The following is a 17,158-nucleotide window of genomic DNA, read 5'->3' on the forward strand; positions in this document are numbered from 1 at the left end:
CTTAGAAGAAGCTTAGTCTGTTTTGGGCCTTTTCTCTATCCCTTTCTTTGCGTTTTTTGTAAACTCCGGTAGTCTGATGGCTATCAGACAACATTTCAGGGTAATTAAACCGGCGTCCAAATTTTTTTAAAGCAAAATCATACTGACACTTAGATCTAGCACAAACCAGACAGCCAAAAATGTTGTGATCAGGGGGCCTAGGCAAGAAACAGTAAGAACGAAAATCCTTATGGAGGTATTTGCTTCCCACAAGAAATAGTTAACTTTTTCTGACATTGGTCTGGAGCAAAAAATTTATTGAAGCCTTCAGATCTGAAACTCAAATATGAAAATCTCAGGAGTTGGCCGACCGGCACTTGGAACTGCTTCTGCATCTGGCACTGCATCTGGCACCGCACGGCAAGGAAGACTGAAGAAAATGGCATCAGCTACTTCTCTTATACCCCTGACGTCAGGGAAGAGGAGACCGCAACCGACGCAGGACCCAAGACTCTGGAATTCAGGCTGGCTGAGGGCAACCTGCCAGCAGGATTACCCAAATGTAATGACTGCAACAGTGAAACACGAAGAATACCAGCAACACAATTTAGGGAAGTTATCCCATAAAAAGGTAACTCACAGTAACAGCTTGCACATGTTTTACTACCGCCTAATCTTTTCTACAGAAAAACATTACGGCTTCAAACTGAAGTCTATACCACTTACCGAGGAGAGCCACAAACAAGATGGACACACCTCAGGGCAGCACTGTACTACAATTGAAAGAATTTGATCAAAGCACGTCTCAAAATACAAGGCAATAAGATATTTGGTGCCATGCAAAAGTGGACTTTCCACAAATACAGCATCCGTTTTTATAACCATGTGAACTACCAAGCATGCACAGCGAGGTCTGATGCAAAGCATGCAAGAATTATTGCTTCTACAGATAAATCAAAGCTAGGCAGGCAATGCGAATGAAAGAACAAAATGACCAAGGTCAAAACTACAGTACACAATGCTGATAGCTGATGCTTGTAAATTTGTCAACTGTGTAAATTCACTGTACTTAAAAAAGGTGTACCAGGGCATACCTACCTGCAAAGTCAGCAAGTAAATATCTGCAAGCTTTAACTGTTGGCTACAAGCAAGAGTGGCAGGCTGGAGAGCCTGCGTTACTAAATGCATAGCAAAATTAATGTCCCAAAGTTCAATTAACAACACAGGGAAGATACCCAGAGTTGTACTCAACACTTTGGAAAGAGTCAACACCATTACTGGCTCCAGTTTTGTTTTGAATATGTACCTTTTCCAAATTAGAGCATCCCACAGGGTAAAGAACAAAATTAAAGCCAACTTTGCATCAAGGACCATTTACTTACCTTCTCACCCAACACCCCTGAACGAACTCTGCGAAGCTCTTGCATCTGTCCACCAACCCCAAGCAGTAGGCCAATGTGAACGCATAATGTCCTGATGTACGTGCCCGCCTCACAACTCACCCAAAATATACCTGGAGCAGAGGTAACCAAGCATTAGCAAGCTGAACGGTTTTAACTGTTACCACTTAAATTTTACCATCTGACCTAAACATCAGTTCCTGCCATACACAACCACAAGACTAAACTACAAATGAATGTGTTCATTTAATTCACAATAGAAGTCCACAACCACAAGACTAAACTACAAATAAATGTGTTCATTTAATTCACAACTGAAGCAGTCAAGACTTTCTGCAACAATATGCCCCAGAAGCTACAGGAGACTTGTGCCGTCTAGACATTGAATACTGGTAGCACACAAATACAAGTCGGTGCCTGCGATCACCACAAGCACAACACAGATACAATCACAAAAGCAGACACTACATAAACCTTAAGCACCAAGGCCTTTCCTCCAGCTGCCATCAGTAATGGGTGATAGATAGGAGTCATCTCTGCACAATGTGCTAATGCAATCCAGACTTCATCCTTTGGCAGGGCAGGAGGGGCAGTACACTGGCAATGAATAAGCTCCTGGAAACATTCCAGCAATTTATAACTTAAAATGAAAGTTTTGCAACCATTGTTTACAAGAGTAAACTTACCAAGTCTACGCTCAGGATCATATTCAACAAGTTTACTGTCATATATAGTTCGTACTCGCAGTTGTCTTTTCACAGCAGCGATGAGTGGGGGGCGTTGGAACAAAGCCCCTGTCAGAGTTTCCAAAGCCTGAAACAAAAGAATATATAGGATATACAGCTTTCCTTATGAGCTGCTACAAAAAACAGCATTAATGGGTTACCAGTCTAACCACTCACCCTCCCAAGATCTTCATATAAAACAAATGGCAGCCATAGTATGCAATCAGATTACTTTTTGTCATCTTTGCTCAGGTGAAGAGACTCCACCCTGCCATGTCTACCTACTCAAAACAAACAGACCAGCAGGGCACTGACAGTTAAACAGTAGAACACTGAGGTAACCAATCAGCACTCTGCAGCTGCATGACACAGGGGAGCCAAAAACTGGACACCCAGGTGCTGCAGAGCAGGCGAAAGCAGAGCTAAGAGAATGGATAAACTTGTTCATCACTTTTGCATACAAGGTACCACAAAATGTCACTCTGCATACAAGGTACCACAACATGGCCAAAATCAAACATTTAGAAGCAGGAGCACTAAATGACTTACCCTACTAAGATGTAGCTCATTTTCAATTGCACTGTGCAGCCGAACGATTCCAACGTACTCTTTGCCTGCAAGCGATAGCAAAAGAGTAGTCAGGAAAGGCCACCTACATAGTCTATACCCACCAGTGATACAAAGCAATGAGATGCTGTGCTCACAAAAGGGCATGAAAACAGTTATCTGAAGAGCAACAACTCTAGGCAAAAAAAATACACCCACCACTTTCATTCAAGTCCATCACAACAATTCTAGCCGCAAAACATCATACCTTACAAAATACATTGCACCACACAGGTGATATGAAGTACCACTTACCTGCACTCTGCTGTGACTTCACCAGTCGAGTTGCCCGATCTATACACACTATTAAGCAGCCTGTAACCTTGGGGTCCAGGGTGCCACTATGGCCAGTCTTCTCTACACGTAGAATCCTACGAATCCATGCTACTACCTCATGAGAAGAGGGGTTTGCAGGTTTGTCCAGATTAATGAACCCCGACCTAAACAAAAATGACTACATTAAAAATGTGCACACAGAATCTTATTCTTCAGTACGGATTCACTACCCCCCCCCCCCCCATCACCCCTTATCTTGCTCAGTTACCCCAAATTCCCACATAACTATGCTGGCCTTCAATCTTCCTAGACCCAAATGATTATCAAAGATTCAGATTACTCACTGGACAGCAGGCTGGCTAACAGAACCCAAAGTGTGGGAAGCGCACACAATGAAGGAGCGATTACCACCCATGTGTACTACATGCCAACCACTAGGGCCTTAAGTCTAACCATGCAGGCCTCCAATACTTTACATTTAGCATTCCACACAGAGGAAAAGTGCCCCTGTTCTACAAGTCAGATCCTTGTGAAACACCCCCAAACACCAGTGCTTAATCCACACACAAAAGCTATCCATACATATTAATGTGTATGCTGTACTCCACCTTCAAATTTGCACTTGTCAGGCAGTGTCTGAACTTGGTAGCTCCTTTTCAGAGTACTGGAAGAAAATCCCCACCCCAGACACTTTTGGAAACATCCAAAAGCTGACAAGTTGGTGGCGAACTTGGCAAATAAAAGGACAAACTCAGCAATCCCAAAATAAATCTATTCAATCTTCAGTCTTGCACAAGCCAAACATCTATAGGCAAAAATCCGAACTTTACTCCTCACTTAAATGTCCATAACAGTCTATGGACACCTACCCCCTACCCAATCAGAATACCTAATCAGATTTAGCACCGATCTCCATAGACCTTCAGACACTGCCCAGGAGAGGCATTAGTTAAGTGACTTGCTCAGAGTTGCACATTGAGGTAACATTCTGCATCTGAATCATAGGAAAACAGCTTGTTACTCATCCAAGCCAACTGCCAGATGTGGTTAAATACCACAGATTTCAACGCCAGATTAAAACACACTACCCTTGCAGCTCAGGTTATGACATCTGCTGCAGATCATGTTGATCTTGCACGAGGAAGCATGTTTTGAGACCCAAAGCAGAGAATCTGCATATGATAAAAAGAAGCTGTGTGAAGCACCTCAGTTAGCTTTCCTAACGAATGCGCACTTACCCCTGTCCCAAACTATTTGCAAACAAACCTTCTAAAATATGGCATTATTTGTGAAATCCAAAACTTAAATCAAACCAAATAAAACCATGTTGATTTGTTAAATATAGCCCCCACTACCAGCCTTCTTTAGGTATTTTTACAATGCATCCAGGGTAGCAGTTCACCTTTACATATATACCACTACATAACTACTCTATACTAACCAAATACACAGCCTTAAAGATTTTAACTGTTCTGTATTCAGAACAGCGGAATAAAAGTTTACAGCTTTTAGCTGTAGTTGGGCAAAGAATTCAGACTAGTACTTCTCCCAAACCTCTTAGCCAACACAGCACTCCCCCATAATGAGCCCTGCATCTTCCAAAAAACAATGTAAAGGTTTGGGTAGAAATCATTCCGACAGGAGGTGTAGGAAAAAGCCCCCTAGTCAGGACTCTGAAATGCAAATAAACACCAAATTTTCTGCATTGTACCTCAGCAGCTCCTTCAAAAAGCATACCTGATGTACTCCACTAGGTCCCTTTTTAGAGGGTTGCAGCCATTTGGGAGGGGAGTGTAGTGAGCCGTTCTTACATTAAGCTTGTCAAAATTCTGTGGAGGGAAAAATGCATATCAGTACTCAGGCAAGAATAAAAAGGTGGTTACGTGACATTTTCTAAAGAACTATGGTCCACTTGGACACAACTGCACAAAAAAGTCTTTGCAGCTTGGCTAAATTGACACTAGCAGCCCGAGATCCATAAACAAAGTACAACATAGTACAGGACTGATCATCCCTTAATTTGCAAGCTAAAATGTAGATCAGTGTAAACCCAAAGACAAGTCATTTTACAAACCTGTTCTCCCAATTTGTAATCAAACTAATTACAACATATGCACAAAAAAGTCTGTGGACAATCAGTATGGATACCACCAATACACTCAAACAAAAGCAGATTTCTTACAAATCAAAGATCTGTGTACCTTCAGTAAAAGGGGCCACTGTGATGTATCCAGTTTAGCAGCTTTAGACTCTGGTTTGATAAGAAACTCTTCTGTATGCTGAAGTTCCTGGGGGGGGGGGGGGAGGAAAAAAAAAAGTGTAAGAACACAAATTACACTTCACAAAGCATGTAATCAAAATAAGTCTGCAGCCTTAGAAAATTAGCTGCATTAACTTCCTTAAAAGGAACATTTTAGAAATTACCATTCCAAGGCAAGGGGGAGAGAAAGAGACTCACCGCAACATCTTTCCTGTCTTTCTTCTTTTTGTGCTTTTTAACAGATACTAGGGGGTAAAATAAAAAGGGTTAGCTGCATTTTCCACAAATGTACACTTAAATTACAGGAACTACTTGCAAATGTCCAACAACCTGCTAAAGTGCTCTAAACAATTAAAGACATAACATGCATATATCAACAGCCGGTGTCCTCAGAGCAGCAAGTTTCCCTAATCTGAAACTAGAGAGCTCATAACGTAGACCCTTTTACTTACAGAAAAAGGGTTCAACATGCATTACCAGCATCACAGCCATCTACGTGCCTCCCTATGCCAATACAAATTAAGTACAGAACAATGGCTGGCAAACCAGGTCAAATCGAAGTCAGGATTCAGTGAGGGGGAGGTGGGGAACAGACGGGGCCAGGATAGGTAGGAGAGATGAGGTCAGCTGGGCTGTTCTGGGGAACGACAGAAAGTTTGTCTGATCAACTGCCCTTTGGCTTTCCTAGTGTGTGCATTAACTATGGGGGTGATCAGATTTTAGTTCAGGTCTGAATAAAGGTTGTACTTTGTTTGGGTCTTTCGGCTTTTGCTGGTTAGGGGTCGCCGCAGCGGAACTCCAGCCTGCTAATGATTGGCAGTAGATTTTTACATGCTGGCTTGCCGGGCCCAACACACAACCTTCAACGAAGGAACGCCCATTCATGCATGTCGCCATACAGAAGACTCAGAATCGAACTGGCAACGTCTGAGGCTGCTCCCAGCTAAACAGCAGTCAGGGGCATCCTTGTACAGAAATTGATGTCCGCATCGGCATTTACCCCTCTTAGTGGGCATAGTTTGCTTGTTCCCTTTTAGCCCAAGTTTAAGCTATAATTGAAAGGTTCCCTAACGGGGTACTTGGCTTTAGACATCTTGATAAGTAGAGGAGTGATGCAATCTGACGATAAGACTGTGGCAGAACAGTTCTGAAGTTATGCGTGCAGATGTCACATTTAAGACCCCCTGGTTTACAGCCCTGCATGCGACATCCCATGCACCAACAGCAACCAGGCTCAAGCTTCGGGTCGCCTGAGGCAGAGAATCCCACTCCAATAATACTGCAGCATGGGAATAGGACATCAAGCAGTGTTTTGTCCTGTAGTTTTAAGGAAATGCTATGAAAGAAAAGTGGCTTTCTTGGCATTTCTGCCTCAAACACAATAATTGGCTTGTTAGACAAGAATACTTGCAGTAATTGGCAATAAACACACGGCTGCAGCCATTTAATCCATCTGAGGTCTTCTTTTTTTGTTAAATATATAGCTGGTTTTCGTTAAACATGCAACCAAGATGCAAACATGGTAACAATGATGCAATGGAACAACGTTCTGAGCTGGTTTTAGGAGTATGGCTTTCATACGGACCAATGAAGGATTTAAGCACAATGTGTTGAATGTTTTATGCAAGTAGTATGCGAGTGTACTCCCTGTTCACCAATGGCAAGTATTGGTCAAAGTATGGTTAATGGATTACTATATGGCAGTTAAGAGCTATACAAATCTCAGAAGACATTACCCATCCATTCTCAACCCCTTTTACACATGGTGTTGGGAGCAGTGACAATCTTGAGCCAAGGTTTACAGAACACATTATACCAGGCTGTGAGCTGCAAAACCAAAACTCTGAATGTGTTCATATAGTAGCAAATGACTTCGAGAACAGTTCTGCTTCACTTATCTCCCGTTTGCATAGTGTACATGCTGGAAGAATATACTGGACAAGAATGTTACGCTAGCATAAAAGGTAATGCCCCACACAACTAAATCTCCATTGTGCGTCTCTACCAGCATATAACCATGGAGACAGAACAATTAAGCATGTGTGAGATGGTGTAGTCTTGGCACTCAACTGTTTCAAGAGTACTGTTTCAAGAGTACAGACAAGCATATTTAAAGAGGCAGCTACTGTGAATCCATGTATCGACCTAAAGGAGTACAACGAGGCAGTGATGGGCTGCACCTCAACATGTGTAGATGTATTTCATTTCCATTTGCTGACCGAGTCTCTTGACTGAGCCACAGGTGGCCTGTTTTCAGGAGAGGCCTAGGGAGAAAGGTTTCACAGATGGTGTTCTATCAGTACAAGAGATGCTATTATGGTTAAGCGTTTTCAAAAACTACAGACACTGGGAACCTCCAAACACTTCACCTGACCCAGTTCGGCTTTAAGGGCAGATCATGCCTACTAAACCTAGTTGACAGTCACCAAGGCCATAGACGAGGGAAAGGTGGTTCACACAGCCTACCTTGACCCCACTAAGGCATTCACCATTCCTCACTCTGGTATTATAGAAAAACTCACCAGCCTGAACATAAACCCCTACGTCACAAGACGGGTTGCCAACTGGCTTACAGACAGAACTCATGCAGTAAGAACAGCAGGCTCCAGCCACAAGTGGTGTCCTGCAAGGCTCGAGCCCTACTATTCAACATATACTTCTCAGAGGTACAGGCAAACAGAATGACTATGGCTAACCAAGTTTGCAGATGACTGCAAACTGGGAGCCATAATTTACTCTCTGGCCGACACGGACATCATCCAAAGAGGTCTTACTGAGACGAACATCTGGTGTCAAAAGTCATGGCCCTCAAGTTAAATGCCAAAAAATGCATAGGCATCACATTTGGGGAAAACACCCACAAATTACCACATAGGTGGCAGCCCAATACAGAAGAGGTAATAAGAGGTCTGGGGACCCAGGAATCCCTCCTTTGACAATCATACTGCCAAAGTAGTTCGGCCACAGAAGGATTTCCTAACTAATTACTAAAGGGGTTGCGTCTAGAACTAGAGAGGTTATAGTGCCCCTCTACTCATCACTCAGACTAGAGTACAATGCCCCATTTGGGATGTACCTCACAAGACACTTCCAACAGCTGGAAAGACCACAAAGAGTACTAGCCTCAAACATATGTCCTATGCACACTGAAAAGACTCTGGCTGTACTCAATGACATATAGTTTACTCAGAAGTGATCTCTACCTGACTTTTCAAAGCCATGTCCCAACTCAGATTTTATGGATATGCACCATCTAAAGAAATCCAAGTCACTGCGAGCCATGCGCTCCAGTGCGCTACACCTCGCCACAACAATAAGTAGAACATGCTGGAGGAATAGATTCCTGTCAGACCCCCCACGCTTTGTTACAAAATTCCTAACTACATTAGGCAGAGCCCCTCACTAACACTCTTCAAGAGAAACCATGACGAGTGGATGGGTAACAGAAAAGACACCCATGGGGTCACTTCATTGTCACTTCATTGGCTCTGCTTAACATAGGCTCAGTTAATCAATGGGGTGGCAAAAGCAGACATGCTGGCTAGGCTTACAATGCCCTCTGGTAGACAGACTAGTACCTACCTATGAGCTCATACAAACTATGACTGGAGCAACATCTGCTTGTAAGGAGTTCTTTTTGCCTTTGGAGACATTTGGCAAACCTTTTGCATTTTGTAAATATAGGAACTCCTCGTATTGGGTTTCCTAGTCTCATGCAAGAGGAATAGCACATCCTCTGCGTACCAGTGTCTGGAGGGAGTAGAGAGTTTATCCCCCAGAGGGTTAAACACTGCATCTCCAAATGTGGGTGAGAGATCCCTTCTGTTGTGTGAGCAGGGCCACTTTGTGAGGCAATGTATGGTTACTACCCTTAGCAAGTGACCGAAGGGGGGGGGGGGGTGGCGACAGCACAACACTGCCCTGGCCAACAGAGGGTCACCAGCAAGACATCCACTCTTCGGGTTAGTTGGGGAAATCCCTGGAGCAGAAGAGTCCACTGTCTGCTCTGGGGGGGGGGGCAAACAGATCTATGAGGTGTGCCCCACTGATGGACAGTATCCAACAGATCTCTGTGCAACATTTACTTGTGATGCAGAAGAATCTGCTGAGGACATCCGTCTAGTGATTGTGCTGAGAGACTAAACCCGATGCCTGCTTTGCTAGCCCGCAGAACAGAAGACCCTGCCCCCCCCCCAAGGTTGTTGATGTACCTCATCACAGTAGATTTGGAAGGGTCTTGATTGCATTAAGTGAGAAAAGGCCTGCAGAGCTAGATGGACCGCAGTCCATATATATATATATTTATACACATACACATATATATATATAAAAAAATGCAGCCTAGCTAGTGGTAGCATAGGGACTGTGGCTACCATGAGGCCCAGAATTCACATGAACTGCCCATCAGAGGTGGGTGACCTGGAGAAGGTCATGGAAGTGGATAACTAGGGAAGCTACAACAAGGCCTTCTATTTTTAGCCTAGTGTTATTACACTAAACTTACAAGAGGAATATCTCTGCATGACACATACAGAATTCACATGGTATTATATAAAATTTCACGGTCCCATCTTGATAAATTGGTCACAGGTAATTTTGCAACAGCAGCTCTATAATGTAACAATGTACATACTAATGATGTAAATAGTTTAATGTCTCTGCCAAATATATTAGGTTCATACTAGACTATCTGCCTTAGGGCATTTATAAGCCTAGCCAGAGTATATTAGGCTCATACTAGGCTATCTGCCCTAGGGAATTTATAAGCCTAGCCAGAGTATGTTTGGCTTTCGCCACCCATTTTAAATTAATTTTGCTATGCCCTTTTTACAGGTTAGTATACTGTGCCTCTTAACAGTGACACAGAAGTGATACCGTAAACCTACGATCTCCCATCCACTCATCAAGATTCCTCTTGAAGAGAGGAAATGAGGGACTCTGCCTAACCTGGACTGGGATTTTATTGCTCAAGCATAAAAGTTTTGACAAGTTTGACAATTGCGTACAACTCATTTGCACAGACAGTATTTGTCTACACCCAAAGAACCACTGCAGGGGGGGGGGGGGTTTCAGCACTACCTCCCAAAAATGGTACCCAAGGCCCCAACCCTAAACAGACATAACTGTATTCTAGTGCTACTGATGTGTGTGGTAAGGTCTGCCCAACATCCAGTTATATGTATGAATTTTTAACAAATAGTCACAACGTAGCAAAAATAGTCCTAACATAGTAACGGCAAGTGTGGAAAACAGGTGAGTACAGCCAGTATGGGATCCCAACTCAGCATATGCACACACAGAGGACCACCAAACTTCCAACAAGTGAAACAGCAGTGCCCCCAACCCGCTGATATCCAGTCTCTGCAACTGGCTGAAGCAAGTTATTGCAGTTTCCAAAGATACAAACAACCTGCAGAGTTAGGAGATGGCACAAGTCTCCACGTGCGTCAGACAACTGTGTGCATGACTGCACCAGAAGTGTCACATACATCCCAGCCACACAATGTCGAACTGGCCACGCCTACCACTGCACAGCCCACCTTCACAGGTACTCAATTACGCCATTAGTGTTATAGGTATAAGGATAGCCTTAACTCTCGATGCATGTATAGTTTCAACTGGGAAACCAGTGTAACTCAGTGCCTCTTTCCATACAGCCGTTTTGCTAACAGGTTATTAAAACAAGTTGATCAGAACGTTCAGTAATAACAGCTGCTTAACTCAGCTACTCATCTATATTAATTGGGCAATACTGTAGTGTACTGGCTCACCTGCAGTTTTGCACATGAGTGCCGTGGTCAGGGTGATTGACAAGCCTAAGACCTAGGAAGTGGTAAGGAAGAGAGGCATGATTGGCATGCCATACATTACCCTCAGATGACATGCATATAATGAATGTAGATGAGCTCAGTACAACACATTCCTGTGATAGCAAGGACCTTCTTTTGTTTTTGCTTAATATAAAGTACTACAACTAATAGGTTCATAGGTTCATACTAGGCTATCTGCCCAAAGGCATTTATAAGCCTAGCCCATAGTTATGTGGCTTTCGCCACCCCTTTAGTTTGAATAAAAAACTATGCCTATCATTTTTCTGTGCCTCTGTCAAGCAGTGACACTGAAGTAATCCCTGGGGTATATCTGCGATCTCCCATCCATTGGTCAAGATTCCTCTTGAACAAGGCCAGCGAGGTGCTCTGCCTCACATGTACCGGGATTTTGTTCCACAGCATAGGGAGTCTCTGGGTGATGAATCTGTCCCTCCAGCACGTTCTATTTATAACAGTGTCAAGGTTTAAGTCTCCCGCCCTTGTGGCTCTGAGGGATCTAGATTTTTTGAGGTGAAGCATATTCATCAAATCTGGGTTTGACATGGCCTTATATGTCAGGCACAGGTCACCTCTGAGCAAGTGGTATGAGACTGAATAGAGCTGGAGTTCTTTCAGTCGGGCAGCATAAGACATATTTTTGAGACCCTTTATCCTTTTGGTGAGGAACTTTTGGGGCCTTTCAAGCTGCATCATGAGTCTGGTCAGATACATTCCGAACGGGGCATTGTACTCAATCATAGGTCTAATGAGTGATGAGTACAAGGGGACGATTACCTCCCTTGATCTAGATGTGAATCCCTTCATGATCAGGTGGGCGATATAGAAGGTTTTCCTAACTACTTTAGCAACACGAGTGTCAAACGAAAGGCTACTGTCAACTTGTAGACCCCAAAAGTACCTGTCACCAAGGGGATCAAAGGGCTCAAACAGATGCCATATGCTGCCCGGTTAAAGAAGCTCCAGATCTACTCTGTGGCATACCGCCTGCTCAGAGGAATGCCCACTCATCAAGATTCCTCTTGGAGAGGAAGAGAGACTGTGCCTAACCTAGACTGGGATTTTATTTCAGAGTGAAGGGAGCCTCTTTATGAATCTGTCCCTCCAGCATGCCCTATTTATTTCCGTGCCGAGGTTCATACTAGGCTATATGCCCTAGGGCATTTATAAGCCTAGCCAGAGTGTGTTTGGCTTTCGCCACCCATTTTAAATTAATTTTGCGATGCCCTTTTTCGAGGTTAGTATAATATTGTGCCTCTGTCTAACAGTGACACAGCAGTGATACCCGGGGTAAACCTATGATCTCCCACCCACTCATCAAGATTCCTCTTGGAGAGGAAGAGAGACTGTGCCTAACCTAGACTGGGATTTTATTTCAGAGTGAAGGGAGCCTCTGAGTTATGAATCTGTCCCTCCAGCATGCCCTATTTATTTCCGTGCCGAGGTTCAAGTCTCTCGAGCGCGTAGCTCGATGGGATTTGGATTTTCTGATGTGCATCATGTCCATTAATTCCGGGTTGGACATGGCTTTATACGTCAGGCTCAGATCGCCTCTGAGCAGGCGGTATGCCACCGAGTAGATCTGGAGCTTCTTTAACCGGGTAGCATATGGCATCTGTTTGAGCCCTTTGATCCCCTTGGTGACAGGTACTTTTGGGGGTGTTTCCAGTTGCTGCAGGTGTCTGGTAAGGTACATCCCAAAAGGGACATTGTCACCAGTTGTCTGTTTCTATGAGGCCCTTTTGGAGGATGCTTGTGTCTGCTGGAGAGTCTATTATGGCACCCAGTTTGTAATCCTATACAAGTAATCCCAGTGAATATTACTTTTTCCCCTTTGCTTTTGCATGGGGCAAGCCACCCTGCACCCCCTTGTAGTCTGTTCTTGGAAGTTGGTATATTCAAATAGCAGGGGTGTGTGGGAGCATAGCACCCCACAAGGGGATGCAAGGGGCTTGCCCTGCAAAAGCAACTGTTTATATTTACTGGGATCTCTTGAACAGTTGATATAATACAGCAGTTTAAGATTACTTGTAGTAGTTTGTCAATTTGGTGGTTGTGTTCTAACATGTGTTATGCTGAAACAGCTAAGCATGCACTCAATGGCTCTTTAAATGGAGTTGAAATGCATCCATTAAATATAATTGCGATTCCACACCAAAATTAATATTCATGCCGAGGAAGCCACTTCAATAAGTACAGCAAGACGTTACCCAGGTGGGGCAGGGTTTTGCGGCGCTTGCTACTGCGCACCTGGTGAGCCAGGACACTACAGTATCGCCATTAATTGTATGCATGAAGCCAAGAGCTATAATGTACATATGCACATTTCAAAATATACCCGGTAATATTGAAGTGTACTAACCACCAGGTGCAAGCCCCGCCTCAACATCTGTGCGGAAAGCAACCTAATGTTTCACTGTAGACATTCACCACCAAAAAAGAAATGTTTTACCAGGGGCCTGTTGTACATCCCATTCCAGTCAGACAAGAGTCCACACCACAAAACAGTCTCTATAAACGATGCTACTAACCGCTGAAACAATTTGCAATAGCGGCACCGTTGCACACGGCGGGGGGGGGGGGGGGGCGCCCCCACAAGAGGGAGTGGAGGGAGGATTGCCCCCCACTGAAAAAGTAAATTTCTACGAGGATGGAGTTAGTTGCTGGCATGGATTCCGTGCCGCCTCATTGTCACAGGCCACGCCCATTCACGCGCGAACTGGCGTGTGAATACACTTCAATCTCGCCATGTACCCTTCCTTCCAGGAAGGATTAGTTGGTGTCATGTAGCACTACACTACTCTCCTGCTGGTGTTAATGGAAACCACTGGGTCGTAAGCCGGAGTAAGGGGGTACAGGGGAGAAGCCGCCTGCTAAAGTAAAATGCAATTAAAATAAAGTGTAATTACCGTTTCTTTAATAGAAAAGGCGTAGAAATTGCGCCTAGGACCTAACAGCAACACGTCAACCAACTGGGGCAGAGTTTGCTGCTCCGATATAGAGTCCTTCGAACCCGGCCAATAAGAGGCTTCGTGGTTGCAGCATTTAGGATCAACTGCAGGCCAGTTTGACGGGGAGCTTTTAAGCCCGCCGCACACTGCAGCCGGAAGTCAGGGATGGACACGTGGTCACCGCACTAGCGGAACCTGTTAGCTCGGCCAAGAGCTCGTTGTAGGAACACGTGGCCCGACGAAGCAGTGCATCTGGCCGTACAGGCCTGCATTAGAATGGCTAACGCAGAGCACCAAATTAGAAGTAAAGTTCGTCGGGCCGCAAGAACTGTAAGGCAGTTTCTACCCCTCTAAGCACATGAACTTGTGGAAACATGCCACGGAACCGCCATATTCTTCTGAGACGCCATAAAGTTGGACCACGTGCTAGCTAGACATGCATCGAGGTACAGCCGCGCTGCGTCCGTGCACTACCACAAAGTTTGTTACCGACAGGCAACGAAAATGGTGTCTCCAACGTTAACTTCTGCACAGTCAGACAAACCATTAAAAATTAAACATAGCCACTATTTTCTTCTATGAAGGAGTGCATGGGTGTTGCAAACCCTTACCAAAGTTAAAGTTAACCGTTGTCGTAGAAGCTTCACGTCTCCAAAGCTTACCCGCCCAGGTGTACATCAGGCACTCCAAACCAGTGTACAGCGGTTTGAACCTTGTAAGCAACGCTCCCCGGTAGGAAGTGTACGGAGAATAGGAGCACAAGGTACTTGTCGTTTGTACAACCCTCGCTACAAATAACTTTGCCTTGCAGCATGTTATACATCTCAATTACTGCATCGAATATTTAACTAAACTGAAATCACTAAATAACAAAAACCCTGCAATCAGTCCAGCATGTTTTATAATCTAATTTCAGTTTATAGACTCGTAACTAACAGCATAGGATTTGCACTTGGCATTTGTTTTCAATTATTATTGTATTGGGCTTCATACTAGTACAACAAAAGTCTTACCTTCTGCCTCGGCCATGGTCTTCTCCCAACTACCCAGACAAGTCCCGTAGTTGAGCGCCACGCATGACAACTAGAACTAACCGCCCCTTCCCATGATGCAGCACAGCTGGTGACGTAATCAAACGCAGGCCGAAGGGGATGGAATAACGGAATGGTTATTGGTTAATGGTCTTATGCCATGGTGTATGAATCATCTCCCCTGTTTCTAGAGTTGTACACGTTAGCTCTTAAATTTCGTAGTACGTCCAGTTTGTTGCCTGTGGTAGTTTGGCAAGTCATTGACTTTATAAACGGTACACGTTTGAAACTAAGACTTCATATTTTTGGCAGAATTGTTGCTATTGCAAAATTAAAAAAAAAAATCGATTTGGAGTACGTGCGCCCTTCCTTTTTTTTTAAATCCAGTTAAAAAGTAAAAGTCCGTTAACGTATATTTTATGAACGCTAACAAGTATTAAACTCGAAAAGTAATTTATTTGAAAATCCAACATTTCTTGGGAGACAGGGCAAAAACAGGAGACAAAGTCACAGACGGTAGAACTTAATAGAATAACAGGTTTGCAGTCCGTACATGTTTTCTGAACTAGGGTGGGTTTTGTTGAGGATCATTAACACCCCCACCCCCAGTTTCGCGCAGGAATGGGCATAGTCTTCGTGGCTGACAAGGCAGAGCCTGGTGACCAATATGGTAATTGATTGACACGGACTGCAGATTACTAGTGACATCCCCATTCCCCGTACGCTATTAGCAGAGAACAGTAGTATATTCAGACCCTTGGATGTACAATCCTGAAGTTAGCATAAACAGTGATAGGCAGAGAGGGACTTGCCCCCTGCAGGAAACATTTGTCTTTTGGGCTTTTCCCGGTTAGGGGTCGCCACAGTGGAACTCCTGGCAGTCGATTTTTTTTGGTGCCGACTTACAGCTTGCTAGCCCAACCTTCAACGAAGGCATGCCCAATCATGCAGACTCCACACAGAAGGCACTCCAGCCAAGAATGGAACAGGAGAACCTTTTGCTGTGAGGCAACAACGCTACCGTGTGCCACAGCGGCTTTTCTGTGGGGAAAAGGTGGTTCAGTAATTGTTTTTCATGTTTCACTGTGTTGCTTCTACAAAATACAGATGTTTCAATAATTTGGGTTTAGTGAGATGGGTGATGGAAAAAACGGAGTTTACTGATGGGAAGATGGATTCTCCTGACATACGTGTATACGCACACACACACAGAAAATGCAAAACAAACAAGTTACTGAACTACACCTGTAAAATCGAAACATTGCTGGCAAAGTGTGGGAACCACATAGCTGCCCTGACGTGTGGACTGCATTATAGAGATCTATGCTGTAGCAAGGCACTTGGAAGGAAATCATCAAAATGCAGATAAAATCATCAAAATGCAGATGGGGTTAAAGTTAGAATTAACCCTAATGTCCACAATATGCACATCTTGGCATTGTGTAGTGCAGTACATGAATCCAGAAATAAAAGACATGCATATGTATGAGTAAGCAATGTCTTTCCTCTTTCATTCCTCACTTGTACAGCCAAGTAATGATATCAGTAAGTTCCTCACACTAGCAAGGGTGCACAGATTACTCCCTCTTTAGGCCCCTACAGTATATACTGTCAAAGTCCCAGCAATAACAGGGCCCTTATACCACTGGGCACACAGGCGGTGATGCTGTGCATTCCTGTCTCAGCATGCCCCCATGTGTATGGCAGCATCAGCACTGTTGTACTCCTAGCTGCTCAGATTGTCATACTGTGCTCCTGTTTACAGTATGTCCTATATTTTCGATGCTACCTGTGCCAGACCAGCTATAGTGCATATAATTTGAAATTCTGTGTGCTTTGCCTTGTAATTGCAACCCCCATCTAATTCACAGTGCTGTGTGCTTTATCTTGTAACTGCACCCCCACTAAGTAGTGAATGAGGAGTGCAGTGCTCTGCTGGTATGAATAAACACAGAATTTATACTCACAACTCTGCATGTCCCTCTGTGGCACAATGATCATGGACTGACAAGTGTGTAATTCTGTCTGTGAACTGCAGGTCTGCCAGTCCAACCATCACGATTCCTTTCCACGATCAGAATTTACTTACATTTCTTGAAATT

General features: G+C 44.1%; 1 protein-coding gene and 2 non-coding genes across 6 annotated transcripts in view; all 3 read right to left on the reverse strand.

The window, feature by feature from the left end:
* DKC1 (dyskerin pseudouridine synthase 1) overlaps window positions 1-15,173 on the reverse strand; it is an 83,748-nt gene extending 68,575 nt beyond the window's left edge. For 2 of the 4 annotated variants that reach the window (XM_044057696.1, XM_044057699.1), the window contains exons 1-8: window positions 13,606-13,759; window positions 5,445-5,491; window positions 5,188-5,274; window positions 4,724-4,815; window positions 2,966-3,150; window positions 2,654-2,718; window positions 2,066-2,192; window positions 1,362-1,492 (exon numbers count right to left, since the gene is read on the reverse strand). In XM_044057696.1, the coding sequence (XP_043913631.1) occupies window positions 1,362-1,492; window positions 2,066-2,192; window positions 2,654-2,718; window positions 2,966-3,150; window positions 4,724-4,815; window positions 5,188-5,274; window positions 5,445-5,491; window positions 13,606-13,744 (873 nt within the window). In that variant the 5' untranslated portion in view covers window positions 13,745-13,759. Of the gene's footprint in view, window positions 1-1,361; window positions 1,493-2,065; window positions 2,193-2,653; window positions 2,719-2,965; window positions 3,151-4,723; window positions 4,816-5,187; window positions 5,275-5,444; window positions 5,492-13,605; window positions 13,760-14,636; window positions 14,719-15,038 lie in introns of those variants that run through there. The other 2 variants (XM_044057698.1, XM_044057697.1) reach the window with 2 other exon arrangements.
* Window positions 1,162-1,240, reverse strand: LOC122790187. Its single transcript, XR_006362949.1, has one exon. It is a non-coding gene; the product is annotated as a small nucleolar RNA SNORA36 family (small nucleolar RNA).
* On the reverse strand, window positions 1,881-1,956 carry LOC122790182. The gene has a single exon (XR_006362946.1). It is a non-coding gene; the product is annotated as a small nucleolar RNA SNORD83 (small nucleolar RNA).
* Window positions 15,174-17,158: the final 1,985 nt, after the last annotated feature.

This window comes from Protopterus annectens, chromosome 15.part0, assembly GCF_019279795.1.
Source record: "Protopterus annectens isolate FY-2018-M chromosome 15.part0, PAN1.0, whole genome shotgun sequence".
NCBI classification, from domain to species: Eukaryota; Metazoa; Chordata; order Ceratodontiformes; family Protopteridae; genus Protopterus; species Protopterus annectens.